Raw genomic sequence first — 27,289 nt, forward strand, 5'->3', positions numbered from 1 at the left:
TAATTAAATGATGATCTACGCCGTGAAACAAGTAGGGGGTTTAACAGTGCGGATGATTGATATAACTTCAAATGGAGTACACGATTGGCCAACTTCTGCAATTGTTGAAATAGGTTGAACTATGAATTCGTAAAGGTTAGACACTATCTATACCGGCAGTTAGCCGAAACTCATGTGTTAATGGCACTAAGATAGCTGTATACAGTTTTATTAATTAAACGCATACGTCATAAATTTGGTTCTGTATCGCGATAGAGAAGCGTAGCTCATTCGCGCTCCGGGAGCTGGGCTGTGTGAGATCTGGCGTGAGGCACTTTTGTCTGATTGCCAGGGCCTCGATGCAGATTTTTTTTCCAGCTGCAGGGTAGTAATGAGTCGATGACTTTGATCTTCTCGACTACAGTGGGAAACTGCTTTACTAAAAAAAAGATGGGTTCATTTCTCCGTGTTAAGTCCGCAGCTACTGTAGGCAAATTCATCCACATGAATCAAGCTGGATATTTGATGCCGCCTGTGCACATAATCCCCTAGATCTAATGCGACAATGTTTTAGATAATAAGTGCAGTTCAATTAAAAAAGAGTTCATTAAAGTATATCATTCAATCGTCTGGTGAATATTAAAAGTATAGTGCACACAATCACAATAAAGGCCTTCGCCTCGATGGAGAGCGAGCGTACATACCGTAGTACTCAGCTTCCGGCCGGAGATGGGCCCCCAAGTGAGAGTGAGACCGGGGACGCAAGTAATTATTATGTCCCTCGTACGGCCTGTTATACCCATAGGGGTCGACTGGAGGAGGTGGACGAGAGAAGATGCAATCGAGCCAGCTGACGATCCACTCGGTCCAAGACTCGTAGTAGTAAGGGGAGTACGACGAATAGCCACCCCCAACACCTTGCGGAGAGGGGATCATGGACATGGGCCCCATAGGGTGGGGCGACGCTGAGTAGACTCGTCGCCTCATATTGTAGTCATTGGGCCTCATATTGTAGTCGACAGGGGGCCTAAGCCCTTCAGAAAGGTAAGGAGACTTGTCATAGGTGCGGTGGTGCATCATTTCGTCTTTAATGGACTCTTTCACGTTATGGAAGAACTGTCTGCGCTTGGATCTTCCGCGGTCGCCCTCGTAGTCTGACGAATCCGACATGCTTTATATACTTCTTTTCTAGCGGGTCCTCTGCGTTCGGTGATAGTACGGTTTCCAACTCCACCGCTCCGACACGGAAGGCAGCAGACGTAAGTGATAGTAGAGAGGAAAGGGTAGAATTTTGGTAGAACGCCTTACAAAACGATCGACCAGTTATCTCCTCTCGCATTTCACAATGATCATGCACCCGTACGTGCAAAAATAACCGCGGCCGATATAAAAAAACAAGCGGGCTAGTACTCTCTGCGGAAGAATGCGTCTGAAACGAGCTCTTCATGGCGTATTATGGTCACGCAGTAGCCATTAGGGGAATCAATTGCTGTAGATCGCTCGAAATTACATATAGTGCGCAAGGGGCCTTCAGCTGATATATAGCGTTAGAGCCGAATAAGATCACCGCTACGAGAATTCCGCGTCATATCACCTGTGGACTAGCCATTGGTAGGCAATTGGGCTTGCTTATTGGGGAGGAGGTCACCAGTGGTTAATAGCTGTAGTCAGTGGGCCTAGAAAAATGCAACCATTGGTAGCAAGCAAGATATTATGTATGCTTTGGAGTATTATGTATGCTTTGGAGTATTATGTATGCTTTGGAGTATTATCTTGGATGCATTATGCACAAAATACACCCACAAGCGGCGTATCATCCCACATGTACACGCAGCTACCTTGTACAGGTACAGAACCGGGAAGCTATGCTGGAAAACGCTTGGCACTTGTCAGCTAGCTAACGGTAATTTGCGCTAATTTAAAATCAAGCACAATCTTCGCAAGTGGTGGTGGTGGCTGGCTGGTCAGCTAATAGTCCCTCAGTAGGTTTTTGGCGGTCAACATGTCCGAGATTACGGTCAGGCTGGATCTGGTCTCGGACGAGCCGCTTCAGTTCCTTAGAATCGGGAAATCCGCCTTTCTCCTTGCGGTCCCACAGCACAATTGGCTTATCAGACTCGCTTTGCACTAGTGTCACTATGAACTGACCGTCTCCGCTCGGCTTTAGGGCAACTTCACCCAGATCGGTTCCGAAAGTAGAGAGCAGCTCCTGCAAATACCATGCTGCGCGTAGATTCCACTTGCATCTCGTGCAGAACTCTATGACTATCCGTGGGTAGCTATTCATTTCTAATATTAAATTGCCGATAAAAGTGGTAAACGTTTGTAATGACGAGTAGGTTTTGAAGCCTGGCGCCCGCAAGCGATTAGCGTGCCGTTACCCAACGCGGTGAACCCTTGTGTTCACATTTGACTCAGTCCAATTTTTTGAATTTACCGCAAAACGAGTTAAATTTAATAAAATTATAACGACAGTCCGAGATATTGGAATTAAATTCATATAAATTTTATATTGAGTAGAGAATTGCTCCAAATAGTCTAATTTTCTTTTCAGATCAACAGCGAGTGCCCCATACCTGACAGTTACCGATATTGCATTATCGTCTACTAGGTATTTGTAATCTCAATTGAAAAGGAAAGAGGGTTAATAACGCACATACTCAATGATTGACTGTACAACGATACTTGCCGAAATAGAGCAATTGATGTCACCGGTTGATCAATAGCGAATGCCGCATACTTGATTATCATTATCTGTATTAAACGTGCTTCGACGTATACAACTGCAATTAAAGAAGGAAGGGGCTATCTTACGTACTCAACGGATATATGAATGCCGTAACTTGGCAAAAATAAAAAAAATGATGGCATCTTATGAAGCAAATACCGGTACCGCACCCCCATATCGGTTGATCGACCGCTACCCAACTTATTTGACGTGCTTTGCAACCCTCAATTGCAACGGTCATATATGTATACAAGTATTATATTGTCCGCATTTGTATATGAGGCTTTTTTTTAATGAATGTGGTCCACTTGGCGAATTACCGGTTAAATGGGTTTTAATTAATTTTACCACATGTGAATACCTTCGCATACGTATTAATTTAATTTACACAATTGCTCTACAACGAAATGGCCTGATAATTGCAGCGTAGTGTATTCAATTGATATCCCATGATTAACCCTTACATCGGAGATGACAGGAGAGAGACTCGACGCAAAAAGGGGGAAACCGGAATCCTGCTCCCCACATTTACTCCATCATACCCCAATAAACAATTTTACTTCATTTCATAGTACAGTACAACCAAGGCGTAACCTTTGGTATATTCAATTGCAGCCCAAATCACCACCCTACGCGTAACCAAATGTAAGCTGAAATTAACGCAGCAGGTTGAAGGCGCATGTCGCACAACCCTCCCAATAGGGCGGTAAAGGCGGACATCAAGACACCACCTACATACTTACAGAGCCCTGCCTGAACTTAGAGACGGTTCCAAGTGTCTTCCACGTCGCTAAACCAAACGAAGCAACCAGACAATTGCGAGAGAAGCGAAATAAAACAAAAATGCCGTCCTTTTCGGACTCTTTCTGGACGACGGGCTACTCTGGCGGGTTGAACATCCTGTTCGACAAACTCCACCAGGGCTGCGTGGAGAACGACGAGGTGCTGGCCCTTGCGGCTGCCAGAGCTGAGGCCGAAGAACAATACGGCATCAAGCTGCGAGACTTGCCGTACAATTATACGCCGAAGAAGAATGGCTTCGGCCGTGACGATGGAGCCTCGCTGCGCAAAGCTTACGAGGGTATCGTCACCGAAATGGGTGAAGAAGGAGCCAAACACATCCAGGTTGCTGAGAACATCCGGCGCATGGTGCTGACTCCTTTTGGCAAGTGGTCGGACGAGCACCGCCAGCGGGTCGAGTACTCTCACAGCGTGCTCAAAAACCGACTGCGAGCGTATGAGAAGGAGCTCACTGAAGTCCAGAAGTCGCAGAAGAAGTACTTCAACAAGTGCCGGGTTCTCGAAGATTTTAAGGAGAGCGAAGTGGCCGGAGAGTCGTATGAGCCTCCCGTTTCTACCAATTCGACACCGGCTGTAGACACCCCAAACGTAGGCACCTTTGCAGGACAGCAGCAGCAGCAGCAGCTTCCCACTGACCCTAACAAGGAGGCGGCTGCCGTCGCTGCAGCGGTGGCAATTGATGAGCAAAATGCTACTATGGGTGGCGGTGGAGAGGACCCAGTAGAGCTTGGCGGTGAAATGTACTCCCCGGAGGAAGCACGAAACCTTTTCCGGCGAATGCTGGAGGAGATACCTCAGAAGGACGTCAAGGTACCTATTCTGGGCACTTACGAGCATGTTTCCACCGGTGACCAGATTGTGTCGTGGGCATTGAAGAACATTGCCCAGGAGAGCCTCGCCAAGGCTGAACAGTTTGGCCAGGTTCTCATTACAGCCGGCTTCTTGCGGCTAGTGGGCCAGGTGGGTAGCAAATTCGCCAACAGCTCGGTCATGAACTACCAATGGCGAAAGCAGGCGTTTGTCCAGGCTGGTAAGGAGGCCCCAGAGAGCGGTGCGTCCTCGTTTGTTGGTGGGTACCTTGGTGACACTATTAACAACTATATCAACAACCCACACCCAGACGAGACTATGGAGGAGCGATTGGTCAGGGAGGTCAAGGAACTCGACCAGAAATACAAGGTGAGCATTCAGAAGCTTGACGATATCCGGTGCCACCTTGAAGAGTCCATCATTGACCACCTCAAGTTTATGGAGATTTGCGAATTGGATCGACTTAAGGCGGTCAAGGCGGTGTTCTTGGACTTTGTCGCCGCTCTTTCCAACGTAGTTCCCTCAATCCAGTCTGCCGTGGACAAGGAGTTGCTCTACCAGGAGACTGTTCATCCGGCCAACGACTTGAGATATGCCCTGGAGAGCTACCGAACGGGTCCGTTCAGCCCAAAGGTCACTGTGTACGACAACTACTACAACTCCACTGAGGAGCAGACTTTTGGCGTAGACTTGGAGCTGCGATGTCGAGGGGACAAGAAGCGGGTTCCCTTCGTTGTATCGGCAGTTCTGAGCCACATGGACTCTCAATACCCGATCCTCGAGAACGACGAGGTCAGGCTAGGCGTGTGGACGGTCAGCGTGCCATTGAAGTCGACCCATGCTCTGCGGAAGGAGATCAACACGGGCAAGCAGTTCCAGAAACAGATACTCCAGGGCTACGAGGCGCCAATTGTCGCCAGCGTGCTCAAGCTCTACCTTGTGGAACTGCCAGACTCCCTGGTGCCTTCTCAGTTCTACGACATTATCAAGGCTATATACTCGCAGCATGGTAACGACGACGACCCGCGAGCCCGCATTTCTGCACTCCAAAACACCTTTGCCCAGCTGCGGCTTACCAACATTGCGACGCTTGATGCTATCATGACCCACCTCACGCGACTAACCTCCATTGCCAACGCGCCGACAGAGTACATTTTGCAGCTTGCCCAGGAGTTCTCCAGCTGCGTCCTGCGCCCGAGGGCCCAGTCCTCGCTCACCATTGGCGACCGCCACGCGTTTAGGCTCGTGCATGACCTGCTTACCTACAAGGAGCAGATATTTAAGGAGCTCAAGCGCAACAATTCAGCAGGGAGCAACAAGCCGTCGCGTGTTCCGAGTGTCGATTCCGCCTCCGTGTCGCGTCGCCCAACCCTGCAGAACCGTCTTGATGCGCTCTCGCTCAAGATCAGACAGGGACAGAAGAGTCTACCGAGCTCTCCAGTCCCTTCACAGGACTCTCCTGAAGCACAATCCGAGGAGCAGTCAGAGTATGAGCAAGTGAAGCAGGAGAATGAAGAGCCCAGTACAGAAACGACTGCAGAATCCCATCATAGCGCGGCGAGACACAACCAGAGCCTTACGGATCCAGAGGCTGTGAAAGCAGCCACCGCGGCCGCCCAGCCAGAGCAGGAAGAAGGCGAACACACCAACCCAATTGTCATAGATTAATATAGATAGGCAATAACTGGACTGTTTTGTAATTGAAAGGCTCTAGACACTTGGGGGGCATGCCCCCCAAACCCCCCATAGCTGGGGGTAAACCCCCAGACCCCCTTTTAATGATTCGAAAAGCCCAGATAATACGACTTATACAGGGTAACTGGACTTCGTATTGGTGTAGCCATTATGGGGGGGGGGGGAAAGGGGCATGCCCCCAAACCCCCCATTGTTGGGTCCCCATAATTGCATGCCGAATCAGGGCTCATAACCTGTTGAGAGAATGGATCTGGTTCAGTCGACACCCACTATTGACGATTCCAAGAATTCAAATGATAACAGAGTAGGCTAATTCAACTAGCATAGAAAAGGCGTTAGCTACGCATTAAAGTAGCTGGTAGTATTTTATCAGTAAGTATAATCTATTAGCATATATATAGTTCATAAGGTCGTTAATCGTCACTCGTAAGTCATGTCTTTTTTGTTAGTGGTTATCGGAACGTCCATGGATACCTGCGGTCATCGGAAGAGATACCGCGGATTATCCGTGCGACTGGATCTAACTGTTCGCGTCCGTGGGTAGTTACTGTCTCTCTTCTGTGGTGATGGCGGAGGCGGACTGGTCATCTCCTCACGGTCTGTGTCCGCCTCTTCGTCCGAGTCAAATATATTTTCCAACTCCTTCTTCGGCTTCTCCTTTTCTTCGCTTGTTCTCTTTCGCTTCTTCCGCTCAGAGATCTCCTTCTGGAAAAGTCGCTTTGGCTTGATGTCTATATCCTCGCCCTTTTTGGCCGGTCTGAACAGCTGCTTTCCGCGGAAAACATACCACATACCGGGCCGGTTATTTGGAACCGGCAGGTGCGGGTGATGCTGTGCCGTTTTGTCAATTCGCTCAGATCCAAAAGGATCGTCAGAGCGGGCAAACGGATCGGAATTGTCCACTTCCTTCTGAAGCGCCCGGTGGTCGCTGAATATGCTAAATTTGGGGGACTTCTTGACCTCAAACGGCGAGACATTTATCACCGGCAGTGATTTCTTAGGTTTTCTTGACGATTCCGCGCTACTAGAAAAAGTCGAAGGCCCCACGGATGTTCTTGAAGAGCCAGAAGAGATGATTGAAGTTCCACAAGAAATTGAAGAGTTTATACTCCTCTGACCCTGTCTTCCAGATCCAATCTTTTGATGAGTAGGAAACAGAACCCGCCCAGTTGTTCCCAGAGACCCTTCGACCAGCTCAATCGCCTTCTTGCGATTCACCGGAGTCTCTGCTGGCGTCAGAATGAGCGATTTAGCAGCAGGAAGAGCCAATCCTTCTTTCTTGTCGTTGTCGACCTTACGGCGCTTGTTTATGAACCGATCAGGCTCGTCCATTGGCGCGTATCGCGGCGTAGGGGGCGTGACCAGCCCTGAGCTCCCAGTGCTCTCGCTCGGAGGGGTTTGCGGAGCAGACATTGCGAGCAAGGGTTCTTAGCGATTCGTAGCAATTACCAGTCTACTATAATGATGCTTAGCGATTCGTAGCAATTACCAGTCTATTCTAATGATGCAGTTCGGTTGTTGTAGTGACGAAGGAAAGATTGATGGAAGATGGATGGAGTGGTTGTCCAAACGACAAGAAAAACTGGGAGGCTGGGCCATCCCCATTTACCGTCCCGGCACCACGCGCGTCAATAACATTTCCTATTTTGTTAACAAGTAAACAAACCACCTTAATTTCGCGTTTGCCCTCTTTTTATTAGCCGTGCGCTCCCTTTTTTAATTAGCTGTTCGTTGATGAGATGGTTTGAAATGTTTGACATATAAGAAAGGCGGGAATTCGTATTCCTTTGTCGGAAGAATGGTCATTAATGTCTGGGGAAGTTATAGCTGACTTTATTCAATTTACGCGTCAGATATTTAGCACTTAACAAAAGGGATCAAACTGAGCTAAGCAGTAGTAGAGGCTTTGGCTATCTGAGGTACTGTAGTATTTCTATTGGTAATAACTAGTCCACAGGCCACACTTCTAATGCTAAACAGTAGAATCAATGAGAGTGTTTAGCTATGTCACCCCATAATGAGACATAACTATATACAGTGTAATACTATACCTGTAAACGAGTCCATTGTATGAGTATTCTGAAACGCGCAGAAATGAAATTAGATAACGTGAATTGAACAGTAATGCTTTACCTAAGTCCAATAGCAGCATGCAGCTAATTGACTGTGAGCCCTCCGCGAAGCGGAGCTACGGGAGCTCGAGGGCTGGCCCTCGAATACACTCCTTAGTGCTAGTATCTGAAAATACTTAGAGTACGCCAGAGTATTCCAGGTTACCGATCCAGGTCTTCCGGAACATCATCAACAACCCAGCCAGAGAGCCTTCTCAGAATTGCCGTAGTAATGCGATCTGCAAGTTTGTAGAGTTCATACATGGCATATAACAGCCCCAGGGCAACCACAATCACACTGACATTGCGTCTCCGGCGTAGACTGCTGCTGTAGAACATGGTAAACGAGATTTTGATGAACCCCGCAGCCCCCACTGCCGCAGTGCCCAGAATATGATGCTCCAATAGGCCGTCCTTCTTGACATACCTCCGCGCATTGCGCACTCCCATCCGCTTCAACATCCTTACCGGGAACTTGCGAATAAGCTCAATGTCCTCATCGGTAAGAGCAAACTCGAGGACCGGGTACGCCACGTACCCGAGCGCAAACGCCAGCATATTTAACAGAACAATTGTCAGAATAGTCTTTGCAGTCCGGGTCATCAGCATAGCCGCATAGCGCGTTCGCTTCAGCGAGTACCGGTATTTGCACACATCGCACTGGTAGAAGCTGTTCTGCGTAGGACTCGTCTTGCGCCAGTCCTGGAGACACATGAGATGGACATATTTGGCTGTACCAGCGCATTTACACGGCGAAATCAGCCGTCCATACTCCACAGGCGAATCCTCGTCTGTACCATAACAAATCCGACAAGTCTTCACCATTTTGCCCAGCTTTCCTGGATTATCTGACCCATTTATATTCCCGCTTATCGAGTTTACTCTGCGATAGTCGATGAGGTTCGATAGCGGGCGGCGGGGGCGGATCTCCGGGGGACACACGTCACTCCGTGTCACTCCATTCCTCACCGACCGTACCTAGCCTGGAGCATTAGTAACCGACCACATATTTGGAGAGATAGGGGATGGCGATTCGACAAAGACACGCGTTTCTAGCGCCTCCACTCAGTGATGCGTACCTGGACAAGTTTGAATTTGGCAAGGATGGCGTCAAAGTGTCCGATTGGGACTCTCCTCTGCATTCTCGTATAACCGTCCCTGTGGCCCAGCTAAGTCACCCATTCCAGATTGCGTGGTCCAAGGGCAACTTCAATAGGGACATTCCATTTCCTGTGGTTGAGGAAGGGGGCCTGAGGGTCGATACCCCGCCTGAGGCCAGCTGGGCCTCGATGGAGGCTGTTGTGCGCAAAGTGCTGGGCCCGACTTCGTTCAATCAGTCTGCTGTAGTTGAGACGGACAATTGGAAGTCTTTTGTAGACCATGATTTCGACATGTCTTTGGACGGATCGGGGCTCATCGGGGAGTATATCAACCCGGAGTACTTGAAGTATGCGAATTCCGTGTTTGTAACCCACGGAGTGGTGCCTTCACACCCTACTAAGATGCAGAGCCCATCAGACTTGGTAATTGAAGTGTATTGGGAGTCGAGAGCCCAATTGGCTGAAGAGCTGGGCATTTCGACCATGGAATTGCCTGGAGGGAGCGGGAAAATGGAGCTGGGTCTGCTCCACTACGATAAACTGGTGGGAGAAGATGAGTTTAGAGTCAAGGGTCTTCTACGCAAGTTGGGCGCTAAGGACTACGAGAAGACCATGTTCTTTGTAAGCCCCAAGCATAGAAGAAGCGACGTCGTCTTCTCTGCAGACTTCCACAAGCCAATTGGCCTTCATCCGCGGCACGAAATTGCATTCTCAGAGGTGCCCCAGGCCCCCCTGCCAGAAAACTGTAAACTCTACGCAAAGTACAACATTCCCAAGTCGCTCTTCCTTGATAAGTACCAATTGGCTGATTTAGACAGAACTACAACTGCTACTGCTGCGTCGGGGAAGCTGATAGCACTGTGGGGCGAGACGGACCTCGAAGCACCCGTATGGACAGTGCCCGGGTGGGGCAGCGAGGCGGTTATTGAAATCTACCCGAAGTCCAGTCAGTTTGAAGTTCCTATGCATTCACGATACGAAATACCTCAAGAGAGCGACTCCCACGTTTATCACGACATGCCGTACCCCAACATATTCTGGGCGTGCAAGAACCCCGACCCGAAGCAAGACTCTGAGTACCCCCGGCTTGGCTACGACTCATTGTTCCCGCAGGACACGGTGTTCTTCCATTTAAAGCCGAACGGAACGATCAGCGAGTACTCTATTCCGGTGGCACCGCTAGCTCGTTATGTGTCGGTCCAAGAGGGCACGGTTACAGTCATCCTGGCGGGATTTTTGTGGTTGCTTGTAAAAGTCCTTCTCAACATATGGAAGCGGAAATAACGAAAAAAAAAAGTCCTTCTCAATGTATGAAACAATACCAAGTCCTGGGAGGGACTATCGCTGGTATCGCTTAGATTGCGCCTCGGCAAGAGAGAGCTGGATGGCCATTACAAGGTCATCATCAACAGGTCCTTGCTGCTTGGCTTCGTTCAACAGCTGTTCATAGGACAATTGGCTGCTAGAGCCGGCCCCAGAGCCATTCGGATCATTAGGAGATAAACGACTGCTAGACCCTGAATTAGACTGCCGCCCATAGGGGTCATTGTAGGATAGCTGGCTGCTAGAGCCGGCCGCATGAGAGCCATATGGGTGACTATCTCCCCCAGATTCTGCTAAAGACATTTCAATAGCTCTTTTCAGCTCTTCATCTTCATCTTCAGACTGGGGCCTTTGCAGAGGTTCGTTTTTGGACATTTCAATAGCACGTCTCATTTCGTCATCTTCGCTGTCAACTTGGGCATTCGCTCTCTGCGACATTTCAATAGCTCTCCGTAACTCCTCATCCTCCTCAAATGAGCCCTCAACACTTTTAGACAATTCATTGGCCTCAGCATTTTTGGACAGTTCAATGGCCTCAGCATTTTTAGACATTTCAATGGCGTTCAGCAGGTCCTCCTGGCTCTTGGACTGACCGCCTTCTTTGCTCAGCATGAGGGCATACTGTACCAAGTCATCCTCGTCAGAAAACTCTGCGCCATACATTTCTTGTAGCTGCTCTTCTTTACGCAACGCCGCTGCCTCCTGTTCGTCCTCCAGTTTCATCAATTTTACGTCACTGGCAATGTCCCGCGACAGCTCAGTACGGTTTGTGGCCGTGGGTGTATACAGCGTACCGGAGTACCAGGGGACACGACGCTTCTTCTTGATACCACGCACTTTGACGTCGGTGAAAGTCGCACCAAAATCGAAATACTGAATAGCTGAGCCCACAACAATGATGCCGTGCGGGTTGGAAGCTTGTGGGTCAATTTCAAGATGCGTGATTGGATAAAGCCCCGGCTGGGTGAAGTGAGGATTAGTTCGCAGGTTTAGCGCCCGCTTAGAGAACCGCGACGATACTACTCGCAGGAACTCACCAGTAAGCAACTCATATGCTATAGTGATGCCATTGTATGACCCCACAAGCATGACAGCCGAGTTTATCGCCAGCGCAGTAACCCCATGCAGACCAGGCGTCTCGATCTGGAAGGGTGACTGTCGGATTCTATAAGGTGCAATGCCATCATCTGTACTCTCACCTTGCAATAGCCACAGGTAGATGTTGTCCTTGGTGGTAGCCGCAGCAAGATACCGCCCATACTGGCCCGGAGTGTCCTTGTTGGACCCAGATTGAACAGAAACAGACTTATCAAGCGCAATAGCAGTAAAGCGACCGGTATCTTCATGTTCCATACCGGGGATAGACACTTTAAAAGCGGTCATTGGGGAATCTTCAACAGTTTCCAGTCGGTAGAGCCTCGTTTCCGTACCGTAGACAATGTACCCGCTACCGAAATCAACGTCGAAGTAGGTTGTCGGAAGGGGCATTTTACCAATGAGTTTAACTTCTTCTGCATCCTCACCGCCAACAATACGAATAGATCCGTCCGCAGAAAGGGTAATAATCTGACCGCGATTATCGCTCTTGATTCGCGTGATTGCTGACCCCGGGCTTATCTCCAGCGATTTCGTAGCAGCCCCCTTGTCAATCTCCCACATTTTCAGGGTACCGTCATCAGATCCACTGAGAATACCGTACTTAACCGTGTCGTTTCGTGGAAACTCCACCTCATTGATCCACGTCGCGGTTACGCTTCCATTATGCCGGTCCTTCATGACAAAGTAGTCCCGGATCCGGGTATCCTGCGATAGAAGCAGTACTTTAACCACTCCATCGGCAAATCCAAACACCATGCCGAACTTGGACCCATTGATCGCGACTACATCTGAAGTAACCTCCAAAGACTTGTCGGTGTAGAGCCTCGGGGTGGCAATTTTCCCCTTGGACGGGTCGGCTATTGCACCCATGCCCATTGCAGCATTGAACACGAATATTCGGCTGGCATTGAACTCTGTGAACACATGGGTGATCTCCATGACGCCTCCGCTGAAGGAGATGTTTTTTGCCGTGCCTTTGCGCCACCGCCGGATGTAGTCCATCCGCGAGATGAGCTCAGTCCGCCACTTGAGGCTCGACGTCACTCGATTGAACTTAGTGATTTTGAAGATCTTAGAGAAGGATTCTCGCCATGACGCCTCGTTTGTGAGGATATTATACCAGCTGCGGCACACCAGGGAAGCGCTGTCGAGCTCTCCGGGGGTGAGATGGCTGAATACCTCGATCATCACCTCTGGAGGCAGCAGAGTGCCCGAGTTGGGCGGAAGATCCGACGTGATCTCATTAGGATGGAGGATATCCGGCGGGTTAGTGTCGCCAGAGCTATTTGGTTCCATATGCTTAGTGGTTCAGGATGGTGAGAGATCAAAGATCAGCAACGGTCTTTTGCTCCGGGACGGAGCCTGTCAAAGACATAATCCCTCCCCAACGCTTAGACGTGATGAGATGTCTGGCAACAAGTATAGACTATGGAGAGGATCCATGGGACAAGGAAAGGGAGTTTGATCTGGGGAGTCCTCTGGAGGAGTCTGATGAATTCTTTATCAAGCAGTGCCAGTGGACTGCGGATGGTAGTTCTATAGTTACAGCTAGCGAAGACTACGCGATACGGCTGTTTGTAGTGCCTCCTACTCTGTTAGATGAGTCTGTAACTCCTTTAAAGCCATTTATGAGGCGGTTCGGCCCTTCTCCCGTAGTATCCCATGCAGTGTACCCGGGTTTCAACCTCCAGGAGTGGTCCACTTGCGGTATTGCTGTATCGCGGAAGAACGTGCCTGTAAAGATATATAGCGCTTTGTCCAGCAATTCTGCTGCCGAGGCCAGTTTTCCCATTATCAAAGGGGAGGATTATCTTCCGGCGTACGATATAAAGTTTATGTCTATGGAGAAGTTTGTGTGCGGAAGTTTGGGCAGAGTAGTGCTATTTGATCTGAGCAGAGAGAATAATGGGGACACAATTGCAGTGAAAAAATCCGATATCGTTAGTTCAATTGCCATATCTCCTTCTCGTAGTATCATTGCAATTGGCACTTTTTCGGGATATTGCTCGCTCATTGATTTGAATACGCACGAGACTATCGATACAGTTCAGTTGGAGAATAGCAATGGAGTAACTCAGATGCTATGGAGAGACGACGATTTGTTGATATTTCAACGGAACTGCACGAATTTCGCAATTTATAATACCCGAACAAACTCAATTATTACACGAGTAGCGTATGGCGGTAGCTCTCGACAGCGGATCATCAATTGCATAGCCTCCGACGGGTCTGTGTATTTCAAGGGACCGGAAAGCAGTCTGCAGGCACTAGATCGCGATTCCTCCTCTCCGAGATCATTAGCGACGCTGGACGGTCTAAACTCCGTTGACGTCCATCCCCGGTACGGGAACATTGTTGCCATCGCTCGAGGATCGCGCCATCATGATTCTTCTTTCCTCAGCATCTATGATATTAACCATTAGCCTTCACTTTGGTATAGTATCACAAGTAATATCAGTATATTCAAATAAACCAATATTTGGATCATTAGGTATAGTATATGCTATGGCTTCTATAGGATTCTTAGGATTCTGTGTATGAAGTCATCATATACTTGCCTTTGTGACGAAGTAAGCAATTCATGGTTCAGGCGGATCTGTATATAGCCAAGGCTACTTTTTTCCAAATCTGGGAACGCGCTTAAGCGAGGATGTGCAGTCAATTGCAGGCATATTAGGTTGGGCTGAATAATAGAGGTGAACTTCCAGTGCTGCAGCTGTCGCAGTTGGATCTGTTATATCTGTGTGCGGTGAATGGATATTTTCCAGGCTAGCTACAGGCGATATCGTTGCTAAATGTCTCTACGGACATTCAATACTGTTTTTACTGCTTTGCACTTCTGGAACCGCCAAATTTGCCTGTGGATTACACAGTATTGTGAAAGACAAGTCCTCATTTACCGAGGGTATACCGAAAGCCAGATAATTGGTTATTGAATGCTTTAACAGCTAACTCTCTTAGGTACTTAATGTTGCGACACTGTTACCTGGCATACGCTGGCTATAGTTCATATCATTTTTATACTACCATAGACACTGCAAAATAATATATAGGCTTCTTTCTGTATCTTTCCAGGAGTCTAGTAGGCCCTTTCATGCTCGAGATACACTAGCAATATAAGCTAATGGTACTGATTGACGAGAAATTGATCTACCAACTTCTTTTGCTTACATCCACTTGACTATCTATGTACCCATAAGAACAGAACATTTTAAGCAATATTGCCAATCCCAAACAATTTCATCAATGGAATCCATGGGCTTCATTTGAAGCTATGCAAAAGGGGGGTCAAAGTAAAGGTCTAAGTTATGACTATAATGGAGAGATATATCGCCGCTCCTGCGGCTCGAGCTAATCACTTAATCAATCATACTCATAACTGTAACTCTGAGAGCTCCAGACCCCATCATTTACGCACTTGCCGCAGCTCATGGCGGCAGTTTACAAGTTAGCGCACGGTTTAAAAAAATGCAACTTTAACTAGCAAATAAGCGAGCATTCAACTCTCGCAGCAACAGCCCATGCACCTGCTCTCGCGAAACCTTGGATGAGTCTTCTACAAGCACCGAAAGCTGACCAGTCTTAGACTTGGATTCGTTTTTATCCCCCAGAAGCCAGAATGGATCGTTTACATCGCCCAGCATTGGCACAAGCTTCTCCGTTTTGGATGCTACGTCCTGCAATTGCTCGGTATTGTATCCCATGTTCGTGATAAGCGGGTTCTGCGAGAGCGTAGACGTCCAGTACTTGCTCCACAGCAACTCCAGTAACTTATCATCGAGCGACGACTTGAAATACGACACTTCCAAGGCATAATACCGATCCGCATGCACACCAAAGTCCTCCATCTTGGCCAGCGGGATCGACTGATACCCTCCCTGGCCCGACTTATCGCTATAACCCTCAGGAAAAGTCCTGAAAGCCCCAATATCGACTTTTCCCGACGCAATTGTGCGATTGGGGTCTACTACGATAGCCAGGTACGGGTCCTGGAACTGTTGGTTCTGGTGCTGCGTGCCCACATCTATTCCCGATAGCCAGCACCCATAGCCCGGGTGCGAATGGTACCACCCGACAATGTTCTCCTTGCGACCTACTTCTTGCAGGCTGCTCAGATACTCGACCATATACTCGTATCCTTCGGCCTGGGCATTGACCCGGGTCTCTGTGCCCTCCACGGGCAGCGGGTAGGCATCCATGACAACAAACTCATTGGGCAAGATCTTGCCCGTCATGACGCCCATGACCTCAATGGATCCCCCCGATCGCGCATGCATAGCCATTCGAATGAGTGCCACTGACGATATGCGCACCTTACGGAAGTAGTGCGGGTCTTTCTTCCACGGGGCCTCTTTCTGCAGCTGGCGCTGGCTATCCGCGTCGAAGCTGTAAATAGCATCATCTGCATCCAGCTCTACGACATTGTTCTCGATCTCAAACGTCAGTTTTGCCGTCGACGTCATGTTTCTATTTTCAAGTAGATCTTAACCGGACTCGAAGCGATGGTAGGGCTTGTCGTCGCTATGCGGTGTGTGTGGTGATGATAAACGGCCCACCGCGATTTGAATTCAGAACCCCACGAACCCCGCGACAATGGAGCAGTGGAATCGCGATACGGGGGTTTACCACGACTTGGGACTACTGCAACAGGCCGTATGGTCTGGCAGAGCGACTCCCTCGCCCAGGGGCCTCCTGTGGAAGGTCTTGCTGGTGTACAGGACGCTGGATCAGACCAAGTGGAAGGGCATCGACAAGGCGATTGGTGCTCGCTATGACGAGCTTAGGGCTGTATTTGGCGATCAGGTCAGCTCTCCACCAAGAGAAGCATCCGAACCGGCAGAAGGGGACCCTTTGAGCGGGTCCAAAGGCTCAGAGACCGACTTTGTTGAAGTTATCTTCGCTGACGTTAGTCGAACCTTTCCTGAGATAGACTTCTTCAGGTCTCATCAAATACAGAAGATCCTATGTAGGATTCTGTACTATTATTCAAAGCTCAATCCAGACTTGGGCTACCGTCAGGGGATGCATGAGCTTCTTGCGCCGATTCTGTACTCTGTGTCAAAGGATCCGCCTCCAAACTGCCATGTCGAAGCGACTTCGTTTGCTATTTTTGAGAATATTATGAAGCATGCAAAGCCCTGGTATTTGCCTACGACGGACCATCTGTCTGTCCCGGGCATTGTTGAAGAGAGCCGGGCCATTGAGGATATTTTGCGGGTTTGCGACCCACCGGTTTACGAGCTGTTAGTGGAAAATGAGATTGAGCCTCAGATTTGGGGGATCAAATGGATCCGGTTATTATTTGGGCGCGAGTTTGATTTCGGCACGATGCTACAGTTGTGGGATGCTATCTTTGCCGCTGATGATACACTAAGTCTAGTACGGTATGTGGGTGCCGTGATGGTTATTCGAATCCGTGGGCAATTGCTGAAGTCAAGTTCAAATTCTGAATTGTTGGCATTGCTATTGGATTATCCATCACGGCTGCCGTCGGACGAAAATGTACCCTATGATTACATACTCAATGCGCTGTACCTCCGGCGCAATGTGTCGCTAGAAGGTGGACGATACGTGGCCAACCAATACAAGGAGCTGTGGTATGAGGAACCACCTGTGCGAGCAAAGATCAACCTTGAGGGCTTCGTCGAGGCTGCGAAGGCCGTCAGTAGCCGGTTGGACATTGACAAGCGATTCCGCGAGGCCAAGTCGGCTTTGCGGCTTTCCCCTTCGCCCATACCGCACGACGAGCGGCGGCAGAGCCGCATGACTTTACCTAGCCGAAGGGATGAGACTCTTTCGGCGGTGCTTGCTGAGGCGCTGGAGTCTTTGGTGGATATTACGGGCCATGAGGATGCATTAAACAAGATTCGCCGGGTTAAGGAGTGCCTCCAAGACCGGTCTAAGCATATTGAGGACAAGCCGCCCAGTCCGGAAAAGCCTCCTAGTCCGGAAAAGTTTGGTGATACTCTTACTCCAGACAGTAAAAAGGTGACTCTTTCTGTAAGCAAGAAGGAGGAGGAGGATCATAAGGAGCCTATCCCAATTGCTTCACTCTCTACTTCGAGCCGAGCCAAGAAGACTTCGCTTTCTCAAAGCGAGTTTTCATGGATGCTGGGGGAGAGTGATGCCTCGTCGAAGCAGAAGAAGCAGCAGCAGACTACGGACGATTTCAAAGACCCGTTCTTCATTGACTAACAGCATTAGACATATTTACGGTACTTAATAAGCATTTATTTCGACATTTCATATTCACATATCAGTTGCTCTCAATCAACTATACTACACGGAGTGTGCTATGAGAGAATTGCATAGGATTCACCACGGTAATCGCCCTTTGAACGCTTCAGCTTTAATTGACTTGGGGGCCAGCCCCCAAACCCCCGTAGCTCCGCTTCGCGGAGGGGGCGCTAGAAGCTAATAACATGCTATAATTTACAGCAGCGAGTTTCAGTCGATAGGTGATAACGCAATTTTTTGGGGCACTTGACATAGCAAATATCTTTAGCGGTTACCATTTTCGAAATACATCAGTTAAGACAATATATATTTGCTCGCTAGAATCAGTTGAAACTATATGTCAAATATTATACCTCAATCAGTGATATCTCAGCCAGTGATATCTCAATGAATATTGTATCTCAATCAGTGATATACCCCCAATCAGCGATGTCTCAATCAGTATGCTGTAGCATCTCAATCAGTGATATTTCAATATCAAACACTATATCTCTATGAATCAAACCTCAGCTGGAATGAAGTTAGATAATATGATTTGAATAGAGAGGGAGAATGCACAATCCTCACTGTCCATTTGTGTGTCACGTCCAAGGATGTTTTGTTACAGTTCGTCGCCAGCCGTTGCAACGTGTAACAAACTCCCAATGTCACTGTTGCAACGCGTTACAACTCCCGCGAATGCCTGAAGATCTGACTACAGTATTTTGCAATTCGAAGCGCTTGCATAGTACCAAGTCGTCATATACCAATCAGCTCCAAGTACCCTCTGTACAACATTCTTATTCAAGACATTTGGCATTAGTTATCCCGAGTAGTAGTAACCCGCCGAGCTGTCCTTCATATCCTCAATTGACACCGAATAAGCTACAGATACAGTAATATCCTCTAACTGATAATGAACAAACTACAAGTATTAAATATCATTCAAACCATAGAATCAAAAATAATAATCTCTGACAAACTTTGCAGTCAATTGAAACAAACCCCTGGATTGAGCATCGAGGGAGAGTAATCAGCCGCGCCGTATCAAACCCACCATCCATCACAACACGTCGGACCAAAGTGCCAAACCAGTAAATGGCTGATAAACTGCGAGCTCCTGGGGCCAGACGCGGATCTCTGGCCCCGGAGCCTACTTGGGGGATCCACTCTGTGCCGACGATGCTCCAAGACTTCAAACGTCACACTTCGGGCCAATACGTCAAATCCCCCACCGAGGCCGAGGAAGACGAAGACCAAAGCTGGCTGAGCTGCGTTCCTGCGTTCATTTCACTTCCTACAAGCCTTCTCGCTGCAGAACACCTTATCGAAAAGGTAGGCAGCGCCGTTGTGGGTGCGGCGATGGCCACGGGCCTTGTACTGATATTCTACGGCCTGCTCAACACCCTGGAGCGGAAGCCAGTGTCAACCCCGAAGCAAGGCCTATGGGGGAACGCTTTGATAGCCCTCGGGGTATCGGCCATGATTTTGGCGTGCCATCAACTTGGCTCCGTACGGACGACGATGTGTTTGGTGGGCGCATTGAACCTGCCCTTGGACATGGGAGTCAAAACAGCCTTGCCCTACGGGGTTTACACTTTTGTATTGCTGACCTATGATCTGGCGACTAAAGGTGCGGGAACGGTTCTGACCGGATACGTTGCGCTTCTGGCTGCGTGCTATGCGAACTGGTTGCCTGTGCCGTCTTTCTCGACTAGTGGATCGCTCGTCATTGGGTCCGGTCTGCTCATGGGGTCGCTATTTTGCACTCAATGGGGGGCTGACGTGGTAATTTTGCTGATTATCACTTGTGGCGCTATTGGAGTTTACCTCCTATCCAAGAGGGACGTTGTTCCGACGAGATACAATGCGACCATTGAGACTGCAGTAGCATTGGTGTTTGAGTCTTTCATCCGTCCAGCCCCCTTGGGCAACTTTGCCCTGGCTCTATTGACCGTTGCCATTCCCGTAAATGCGAGCAGGCGGCGTACTGAGGATGTCAAGACTTCAAAGCTGCAGCAGAGCATCGTAGACAGTATTCTTGCCCATGACGACACAAGGAACATTTTCTACTTTCTTCTGCTCAATTTCTCGTTTATGCTTATCCAGCTGCTCTACTCAATTCTGTCGAATTCTTTGGGGTTACTTTCGGATAGTATTCACATGTTCTTTGATTGTTTGGCGTTGCTGGTGGGACTCGTGGCTAGCATTCTCTCCAAGTTCCCCCCTTCCTCGCGGTTCCCGTATGGGCTTGCCAAGGTGGAGACGGTTTCTGGATTCACAAACGGCTGTCTACTTATTGGCATCAGCGGCGGCATCATCGCTGAAGCGCTTGAGCGGATTTCGAACCCGGTGGAGCTGCATAAGACTGGGGAGCTGTTAGTAGTCAGTGTCCTTGGGTTGCTGGTGAATGCGATTGGCATTTTTGCATTCAACCACGGCCATTCACACGGCCATGGCGACAGCGGGCACTCCCACGGGCACTCGCATGGCCATTCGCATGGTCATTCGCATGGCCACTCACATTCGCATTCGCATACGCACACCGATGGCAATGAGAACATGCACGGCATTTTCCTCCATATTGTAGCCGACACTCTGGGCTCTGTGGGGGTTATCCTGTCGACATTGCTCACTTGGTACTTTGGCTGGAGCGGGTTCGACCCTGTTGCATCCATTGTCATTGCTGTGCTCATTTTTATTTCATCTATACCTCTCATTACCTCCTCTGCCAAAACGCTCCTGTTGTCCCTCAGCGACAACCAGGAGTACCTTATCAGGGACATTCTCAATGACATATCCATCACTAGTGGCGTTTCAAGCTACACAGTGCCCAAGTTCTGGGCCGATGGGTCCAAAATTAGAGGCATGCTGCACGTCCAGTACCAAGACGGTGCGAACAGCACCTATGTGCGAGACAAGGTCGAGAAGCGTCTCCAGCAGGACGGCGTGGAAGACGTATTTATTCAGATGGAGAACGAAAACAGCCAATGCTGGTGTCGCAACAAATAACCTTCTTTTTCATCTTCTTATCCGTCCTGCGGCCCGTGGCGAGGGCCTCCAGACCCCTCGTGCTTCGCTGATAGATCCCATCGCGTTAAAAGTTATTGTGCATTAGACTAGTGAATAACGTTGTCTATTCAACGAGTTGTAGTAACGTCAACTGCTTCCTGGTGGTCATATAATTCGACGGATCACCTACGAGCGTAATCTCGGTTGTTCACGCAGTCCTTGACATATTGGTCAAAGTCAGACTGTGACAGCCCCAGGTCGTACGCCCAGCACCAAGCCTCATTAAGATTCTTCGCAATGCGGTTATAAACATCCTGCTCGTCCGGAAGCCGGTCATAGTCAGGTTCGGGAGAAGGAATCGCCACGGGGCGCTGTGTATTCTTATCCAATGCTTCGGCCTCCTCTTTGTTATGCTGGTCATACTGGGCAAAGTATTCATCTTCGTCCATGCTTTCGTCGCTCTTGGGCCCCTCGTCCCTCTCGCTTTCGCTCTGGTCGTACATAGCCCAGTAATCGTCTTCGCTATCACTGCCTTTTTCGAGCCTCTGTTTCTTTCTCACCGTCTCAAGCGCCTTCTCCTCGTAACGCAACCGCGCCAATTCTTCAGTAGGGGCCATATCCTCTTTAATAGATCGTACGACCTCCATACTGGTCGTGCCAAACATCGACATGACTTTCCATCTATTATCATCGTAAACAGACCATAGGATAATTTGGACTTCCCTATTAGAGTCGAAAAGAAAACCAACAGCTCTATATAGTTCATAATCAGCAATCTGTACATATCCGCACGCATTAACCACCAAATCAGGGCCAATGGACTCATTCAAAATCTCCTTGAGCCTTTCAGCCCCGTAGGCAGCCCCGGACCTCGAGTCCGTCCACTCCTTCTCTTCTGGATACCCGAACGCGCTCTTGGCGTCCCACAGAATCTCCCTGCTGTAATTCCACCGCTGCTGGGCATACTCGCTCAGCCACTCAGAGAAGTCCCCTCCATCGCCATTAGAAGCCAGCAAGTAATCCCGCAGGAACTCCCTCACCTCGTCTTCCGTCATCTTCGATCGAAGGTTTGAAATTTTCGGGGCCGCTCCCAAAGACTGTTCAAATCACCAAAAAAATCGGTTATCAATCACAGCGACAAAAAAAAACTGTTCAGACAGGTCTTTGCTTTGTTCATAGATGTCTCGAGTAGGAGTACTAGTGCTAGGCCCAGCGGGCGTAGGCAAGACGACTTTCTGTAATGCCCTGATATCGCATATCCAGGCGACGGGCCGAAGAGCCCATATTGTAAATCTTGATCCGGCGGCGGAGCCCACGGAGTACGAGTTTTCGGTAGACATTCGCGATCTTATTTCGCTGGAGGATGTTATGGAGGAAATGGAGTATGGGCCGAATGGAGGACTCGTGTACTGCTTTGAGTTCCTCATGAACAACCTGGACTGGCTGGACGAGGAGATTGGCGAGTATGAAGACGAGTACTTGATTTTCGATTGCCCTGGTCAGATCGAGCTGTATACGCACATTCCGGTGCTGCCGACCATCGTGAAGCATCTCACCAACCAGCTCAACTTCAGTCTGTGTGCTACTTATTTATTAGAGGCGCCGTTTGTCATTGACCGCCCCAAGTTCTTCTCGGGCGTGCTGTCGGCCATGTCGGCGATGATCCTGCTCGAAACGCCGCACATTAACATTCTATCCAAGATGGACTTGATTACGAATGAGGTATCCAAGCGAGAGCTTAAGCGGTATTTAAACCCGGACCCGTTGTTGATGATTAACGAGGCGAACGAAAAGACGAACCCAAAGTTCCACGAGCTTAATAAGTCGATTGCCAATCTGTGCGACGATTTTGGCATGGTGCAGTTTTTGCCGCTGGAGGCGAAAAATTCCGACTCAGTGAACACCATCCTAAGTTATATAGACGACGTGACGCAGTGGCAGGAGTCCCAGGAGCCAAAGGAGCCCAAAGACGAGGTAGAGCTTGAGTTTGACGATTAGCCCACAAGTATATATATTTATTCCCATTCTTCATCTTCATCCGTCCATCATCGTCATTTTTCATACTTGTACTTCTTCTGGGAGAGTAATTAGGCTGCCAAGTAAAGCAGCAGGACGATCATGAATAGTCCTTCCAACTGTCATTCGGTTAGTTTCGTCCATCAAATAAACCACCGCGATGGTTGGCGTGCCATCCATAAATGTTGCTTTCAATAAATAAGCCACCGCGATTGGTGGGTCATCCTGGCTAGTTCCTTCCAGTGTTGCTTTCAATAGATAAATCGCAGATGGTAGACGTGGACTCAATCTTCGCTCCATCAAATGTATCCGGCATGACCTTGACAGGGGCCGGCTTACCAGGAGCAATTCCCTTGGAAATCTTGAATGCACTCGTAATCTTGTTACCCGAAGGCTTCTTCTGCCGACTGGCCTTATTCTCTTCGCGCTTAACCAGCTGCTCCAGCTTATCCTTCTCGTAATGCTCAATTAACTGGGGCACCAGCTGGCAGTCGCCTTTAACAATGAAGTCAAACGCCTCAGCCTCCTTGCCAAGGCTAGTTGGAGGCTCAATATTCATCCACACTACGACACCCTTTGCAGCGTGAACCGCTTGGGAAAGCTCCTTCACCATGCGCCTGATGCCCGGGATCTTCATAGACGTCCCTACTACAACCAGCGCATCAGGCCTCTTGTATAAATCCGACTCAGCAATCTTTCCAATCGCCTCTCCGTCTGGATTAGTTTCATTGTACAACACAATACGTGGTCTTAGCCGGCCGACGCCTTGTAGTCTCTTCCCAGCTACCTGGCGTACCTCATCAAGCTCCAAACACTCGCCACAGTCTGGAGCCTCACCGTCCAAAAACTTTGAAGGATCCAGGTCCCCAGTCCAACTACATTTCGAGCACGCCATAGTCCTAATGCTGCCGTGAACCTGTACTCCCCGCGGAGTGCCTATCAGAGGCACAGCAGTCGCCAGGTGCTCCTGGCTAGTGTCCAGACAGTCAATGTTCTGGGTGTAGAATCGCGTTAAGCGCCCGTTCGCAGCAATTCTGTTCACATACTCGTGGAATCGCGTCGGTTTGGCTTCGACGCACATTTTGTGTAGATCCCTTATCGTCATGTGGAAAAGCTCTGTTTTGTCGTCATCCTTGTATACCGAGGCATCGAACATGGCCTTTCCTGACGTCTTGAGCTTGTAGTCCTCCTTAATTGTCGCAAACAGCCCCTCAGTCGAAGATCTGAAGTCGGGGATCCCGGCAGCAACTGAGATGCCAGCCCCTGCAATGACGACTAGCCGCCGCGACTGCTCGAACACGTGGCTCAGGACACTCATTTCCTTCTTAACATCGGCCCCACCGCTTTTGACGACCTCCAGGTACCGCTCGTAGCTGACATCAGCCGTCGTTTTGTACCGCTGGCTCGTCTCCAGCGCTCGTTGTTCGCTGCTCAAGAACATGTCCAGATCGAACACTTCTTTCTTGTCGCGCGATCGTTTAGGGAGCCTTGGCTTCCGCTTGGGCTTAGCGCCTACCTCTTCTACCGACATCTTCCTGCCGTTCGTCAAGCCTGAAGAACCGCAAACTGTGCGATGTCGAATTCGATCAATGTCTTTGTTGCCTCAATTAACATCCGCTACTTCGCCTAAACTTGTTAAATTTTAGTCCATTAAAATCCGTTACTTTGCCAACAATTGTATTTTTCCTTAATTAATGACCTTTAATTCACTGTACCAATGGAGCCGCATACGGCCCTTTAGCTGTACTACTCTTCAATTCACCTGGGGGCCAGCCCCCAGACCCCCGTAGCTCGGCTTCGCCGAGGATTGTAGAAATATGTTACTATCCAATAGAATGCCATGGGGGGGCCAGCCCCCCAAACCCCCCTTGGCTCCGCTACGCGGAGATCATCCAGCAAATCCACTTGACGGAGAAATACTGTGTATATGTTTGCAAAGCTTCGCTTGACTACAATTGGTAAAATTTACATTTCATTATAAAAAAAACCAATATCGCTGTTACTCCGCATTCTTTTTTCTTGAGTTTACTTCAATTACAACTTTCAACTCCCTAATTGAACTTCACCACTAACCTGCCACACATCACACTGTATATATGGACTACTACAAAAGATTTTTAGATTGCCACAATCCTCGGTGAGATCTTTAATCTTTAATTCTTAGCGAAAGCTGATATATTGGGTATTTTCACACACATGTATGAATAATCGGTTCTATGAATTTCAGCTGGATCTCTTGTTAAGCGATGGCTGCCAACCCACCGCGCCCGTTAGATCCTCCAAGACTCTCTATAGACAATACAATCCTATCAGAAGCTGTGGTAGTTCCAATTGGCTTATTGTTCCATTTTTTATAATATATAGGGAGATATTTACTTCATTTGATTGGTATTGATCTTACTAACCGGTACCCTACTCCGCGAAGCGGAGCCACGGGGGGTCTGGGGGGCTGGCCCCCCAGGAGTTTGCTATAGTAGCATATTTCAACGGAAGCTATAGTAACTCCAATTGGCTTTGGCACTACCTGATAGATACAATCAAGTTATTTCACTTAATTGGTATTCGTGTTACATTCCGGTACTATATCTCCGCGTAGCGGAGCCACGGGGGGTCTGGGGGGCTGGCCCCCCAGGATCTTGCTTCAGAAATTCTTCCATCAGTGGCTGTAGCTAGCTCCAATTGGTCTTGATACTACTACCTGGTAGACCATCTTTGGATATCGGTACTATTTCATCAAACATTAACCACACATGTATATATATACGCCATTAAAGGCGAACAAGCCAACTGAGCAACTATAATTCCATTATTTCTCGACTGGGTAGCCACTAAGTCTTTAATAATGTAAAATCATGGAAACTCTATGCTGTTTTGCCCAGAGGTCACCGACCGGTGCCAATGAACGGCGATAGCTAAGGTGCAGCAAATTAAAGAGACCCAACGCGTGAAAAATATTCCACCGACGACAGTAATCGACGACAGGTATCGACTCTGGTAGAAGATGGTGCAGATTAGCGAGATCAAAGGCGTGTCGCGAGACAGTAGAACCGCTGCGCACACCCACATTAAAGGCCTGGGTCTCAACGAACTGGGTCAGGCGCGCCCCATCGAAGGCGGCTTTGTGGGCCAGCAGGAGGCCCGAGAGGCGTGCGGCGTCATCGTCGACCTGATCAAGGCCAAGAAGCTCTCCGGTAAGGCCATCCTGCTCGCAGGTGGTCCAGGTACCGGTAAGACTGCTCTGGCACTGGCAATTTCCCAGGAGCTGGGCCCCAAGGTGCCATTCTGCCCCATTGTCGGCAGCGAGATCTTCTCCGCCGAAGTCAAGAAGACTGAGGCCCTCATGGAGAACTTCCGGCGAGCCATTGGCCTCCGGATCAAGGAGACCAAGGAAGTGTACGAAGGTGAAGTCACGGAGCTGACGCCAGAGGAGGCAGAGAACCCGCTCGGCGGCTACGGCAAGACCATCAGCCACGTTATCGTCGGGCTCAAGAGCTACAAGGGAACCAAGCAGCTGCGGCTCGACCCAAGCATATATGAGGCTATCCAGAAGGAGCGGGTCGCTGTGGGTGACGTTATCTACATTGAGGCGAACACGGGCGCTGTCAAGCGAGTTGGGCGGTCTGATGCCTACGCGACCGAGTTTGACCTCGAGGCTGAGGAGTACGTACCATTGCCCAAGGGAGACGTTCACAAGAAGAAGGAAATCGTGCAGGACGTGACGCTTCACGATTTGGACGTAGCCAATGCGCGACCCCAGGGTGGACAGGACATCATGTCCATGATGGGTCAGCTCATGAAGCCGCGAAAGACGGAGATTACCGACAAACTACGACAGGAAATCAACAAGGTGGTACAGGGATACATTGACCAGGGTATCGCCGAACTGATTCCCGGCGTCTTATTTATTGACGAGGTGCACATGCTCGACATTGAGGCCTTCACTTACCTCAACCGGGCGCTCGAGTCCTCGATCTCGCCCATCGTCGTGCTTGCCTCGAACCGTGGCATGACCACTGTCCGGGGTACTGACGATATCCAGGCTCCGCACGGTATCCCCCAGGACTTGGTCGACCGACTACTCATTGTGCGCACTCTTCCATACAACGTTGACGAAATTAGAACTATTATTGAGAAGCGGGCTGTGTTGGAGGCCTCCCCGGCTGTTCCAGCGGCACTCGACAAGCTGGCTCGCCACGGCGCGGAGACTTCGCTGCGGTATGCCTTGCAGCTGCTGGCTCCGGCGTTCGTGTTGGCCCAGGCTAACAACCGCTCGGAGATTGAGGTTGTTGATATCGAGGAGTGCGAGAGTCTTTTCCTCGACGCTAAGCGGTCCGCCCAGCTCGTCAAGGCTCAGAACGGCAAGTTCATGGCCTAAATCTAATTATTTATAGTAACGCTTA

At 49.3% G+C, this 27,289-nt stretch overlaps 15 protein-coding genes across 15 annotated transcripts; 7 read left to right on the top strand and 8 right to left on the bottom strand.

Moving 5' to 3' along the window:
- Positions 1 to 639: 639 nt before the first annotated feature.
- TRVA0_001S05050 (uncharacterized protein) lies at positions 640 to 1,149 on the bottom strand (the record flags this gene model as incomplete). The annotated part of the gene is made up of 1 exon (XM_076681884.1): positions 640 to 1,149. The coding sequence occupies one exon, from the start codon at positions 1,147 to 1,149 to the stop codon at positions 640 to 642; it is 510 nt and encodes a 169-aa protein (XP_076543841.1).
- Positions 1,150 to 1,903: 754 nt separating this feature from the next.
- TRVA0_001S05072 (SelT/SelW/SelH family protein) lies at positions 1,904 to 2,266 on the bottom strand (the record flags this gene model as incomplete). Its single annotated transcript, XM_076681885.1, has 1 exon — positions 1,904 to 2,266. The coding sequence occupies one exon, from the start codon at positions 2,264 to 2,266 to the stop codon at positions 1,904 to 1,906; it is 363 nt and encodes a 120-aa protein (XP_076543842.1).
- Positions 2,267 to 3,550: 1,284 nt separating this feature from the next.
- RGD2 (rho-GTPase-activating protein Rgd2p) lies at positions 3,551 to 5,986 on the top strand (the record flags this gene model as incomplete). The annotated part of the gene is made up of 1 exon (XM_076681886.1): positions 3,551 to 5,986. The coding sequence occupies one exon, from the start codon at positions 3,551 to 3,553 to the stop codon at positions 5,984 to 5,986; it is 2,436 nt and encodes an 811-aa protein (XP_076543843.1).
- Positions 5,987 to 6,493: 507 nt separating this feature from the next.
- TRVA0_001S05116 (uncharacterized protein) lies at positions 6,494 to 7,426 on the bottom strand (the record flags this gene model as incomplete). The annotated part of the gene is made up of 1 exon (XM_076681887.1): positions 6,494 to 7,426. The coding sequence occupies one exon, from the start codon at positions 7,424 to 7,426 to the stop codon at positions 6,494 to 6,496; it is 933 nt and encodes a 310-aa protein (XP_076543844.1).
- An 860-nt stretch (positions 7,427 to 8,286) lies between these two features.
- On the bottom strand, positions 8,287 to 8,949 carry TRVA0_001S05138 (E3 ubiquitin-protein ligase MARCH; the record flags this gene model as incomplete). The annotated part of the gene is made up of 1 exon (XM_076681888.1): positions 8,287 to 8,949. The coding sequence occupies one exon, from the start codon at positions 8,947 to 8,949 to the stop codon at positions 8,287 to 8,289; it is 663 nt and encodes a 220-aa protein (XP_076543845.1).
- Positions 8,950 to 9,149: 200 nt separating this feature from the next.
- PBN1 (Pbn1p) lies at positions 9,150 to 10,508 on the top strand (the record flags this gene model as incomplete). Its single annotated transcript, XM_076681889.1, has 1 exon — positions 9,150 to 10,508. One exon carries the CDS (start codon positions 9,150 to 9,152, stop codon positions 10,506 to 10,508), a length of 1,359 nt encoding a protein of 452 aa, XP_076543846.1.
- A 54-nt stretch (positions 10,509 to 10,562) lies between these two features.
- On the bottom strand, positions 10,563 to 12,941 carry UFO1 (SCF ubiquitin ligase complex subunit UFO1; the record flags this gene model as incomplete). The annotated part of the gene is made up of 1 exon (XM_076681890.1): positions 10,563 to 12,941. The coding sequence occupies one exon, from the start codon at positions 12,939 to 12,941 to the stop codon at positions 10,563 to 10,565; it is 2,379 nt and encodes a 792-aa protein (XP_076543847.1).
- A 17-nt stretch (positions 12,942 to 12,958) lies between these two features.
- On the top strand, positions 12,959 to 14,068 carry SWT21 (Swt21p; the record flags this gene model as incomplete). Its single annotated transcript, XM_076681891.1, has 1 exon — positions 12,959 to 14,068. One exon carries the CDS (start codon positions 12,959 to 12,961, stop codon positions 14,066 to 14,068), a length of 1,110 nt encoding a protein of 369 aa, XP_076543848.1.
- Positions 14,069 to 15,121: 1,053 nt separating this feature from the next.
- Positions 15,122 to 16,108, bottom strand: TRVA0_001S05226 (uncharacterized protein; the record flags this gene model as incomplete). Its single annotated transcript, XM_076681892.1, has 1 exon — positions 15,122 to 16,108. One exon carries the CDS (start codon positions 16,106 to 16,108, stop codon positions 15,122 to 15,124), a length of 987 nt encoding a protein of 328 aa, XP_076543849.1.
- A 130-nt stretch (positions 16,109 to 16,238) lies between these two features.
- TRVA0_001S05248 (TBC domain-containing protein) lies at positions 16,239 to 17,840 on the top strand (the record flags this gene model as incomplete). The annotated part of the gene is made up of 1 exon (XM_076681893.1): positions 16,239 to 17,840. One exon carries the CDS (start codon positions 16,239 to 16,241, stop codon positions 17,838 to 17,840), a length of 1,602 nt encoding a protein of 533 aa, XP_076543850.1.
- A 1,119-nt stretch (positions 17,841 to 18,959) lies between these two features.
- On the top strand, positions 18,960 to 20,873 carry MSC2 (metal cation transporter MSC2; the record flags this gene model as incomplete). The annotated part of the gene is made up of 1 exon (XM_076681894.1): positions 18,960 to 20,873. One exon carries the CDS (start codon positions 18,960 to 18,962, stop codon positions 20,871 to 20,873), a length of 1,914 nt encoding a protein of 637 aa, XP_076543851.1.
- A 182-nt stretch (positions 20,874 to 21,055) lies between these two features.
- Positions 21,056 to 21,928, bottom strand: TRVA0_001S05292 (uncharacterized protein; the record flags this gene model as incomplete). Its single annotated transcript, XM_076681895.1, has 1 exon — positions 21,056 to 21,928. The coding sequence occupies one exon, from the start codon at positions 21,926 to 21,928 to the stop codon at positions 21,056 to 21,058; it is 873 nt and encodes a 290-aa protein (XP_076543852.1).
- A 124-nt stretch (positions 21,929 to 22,052) lies between these two features.
- Positions 22,053 to 22,871, top strand: GPN3 (putative signal sequence-binding GTPase GPN3; the record flags this gene model as incomplete). The annotated part of the gene is made up of 1 exon (XM_076681896.1): positions 22,053 to 22,871. One exon carries the CDS (start codon positions 22,053 to 22,055, stop codon positions 22,869 to 22,871), a length of 819 nt encoding a protein of 272 aa, XP_076543853.1.
- A 247-nt stretch (positions 22,872 to 23,118) lies between these two features.
- On the bottom strand, positions 23,119 to 24,420 carry HST4 (NAD-dependent histone deacetylase HST4; the record flags this gene model as incomplete). Its single annotated transcript, XM_076681897.1, has 1 exon — positions 23,119 to 24,420. One exon carries the CDS (start codon positions 24,418 to 24,420, stop codon positions 23,119 to 23,121), a length of 1,302 nt encoding a protein of 433 aa, XP_076543854.1.
- A 1,470-nt stretch (positions 24,421 to 25,890) lies between these two features.
- On the top strand, positions 25,891 to 27,264 carry RVB1 (RuvB family ATP-dependent DNA helicase pontin; the record flags this gene model as incomplete). The annotated part of the gene is made up of 1 exon (XM_076681898.1): positions 25,891 to 27,264. The coding sequence occupies one exon, from the start codon at positions 25,891 to 25,893 to the stop codon at positions 27,262 to 27,264; it is 1,374 nt and encodes a 457-aa protein (XP_076543855.1).
- Positions 27,265 to 27,289: the final 25 nt, after the last annotated feature.

The sequence above is a fragment of the Trichomonascus vanleenenianus genome (genome assembly GCF_965637985.1).
Source record: "Trichomonascus vanleenenianus strain CLIB 3782 genome assembly, contig: TRVA0_001S, whole genome shotgun sequence".
Taxonomy (NCBI): Eukaryota; Fungi; Ascomycota; class Dipodascomycetes; order Dipodascales; family Trichomonascaceae; genus Blastobotrys; species Blastobotrys vanleenenianus.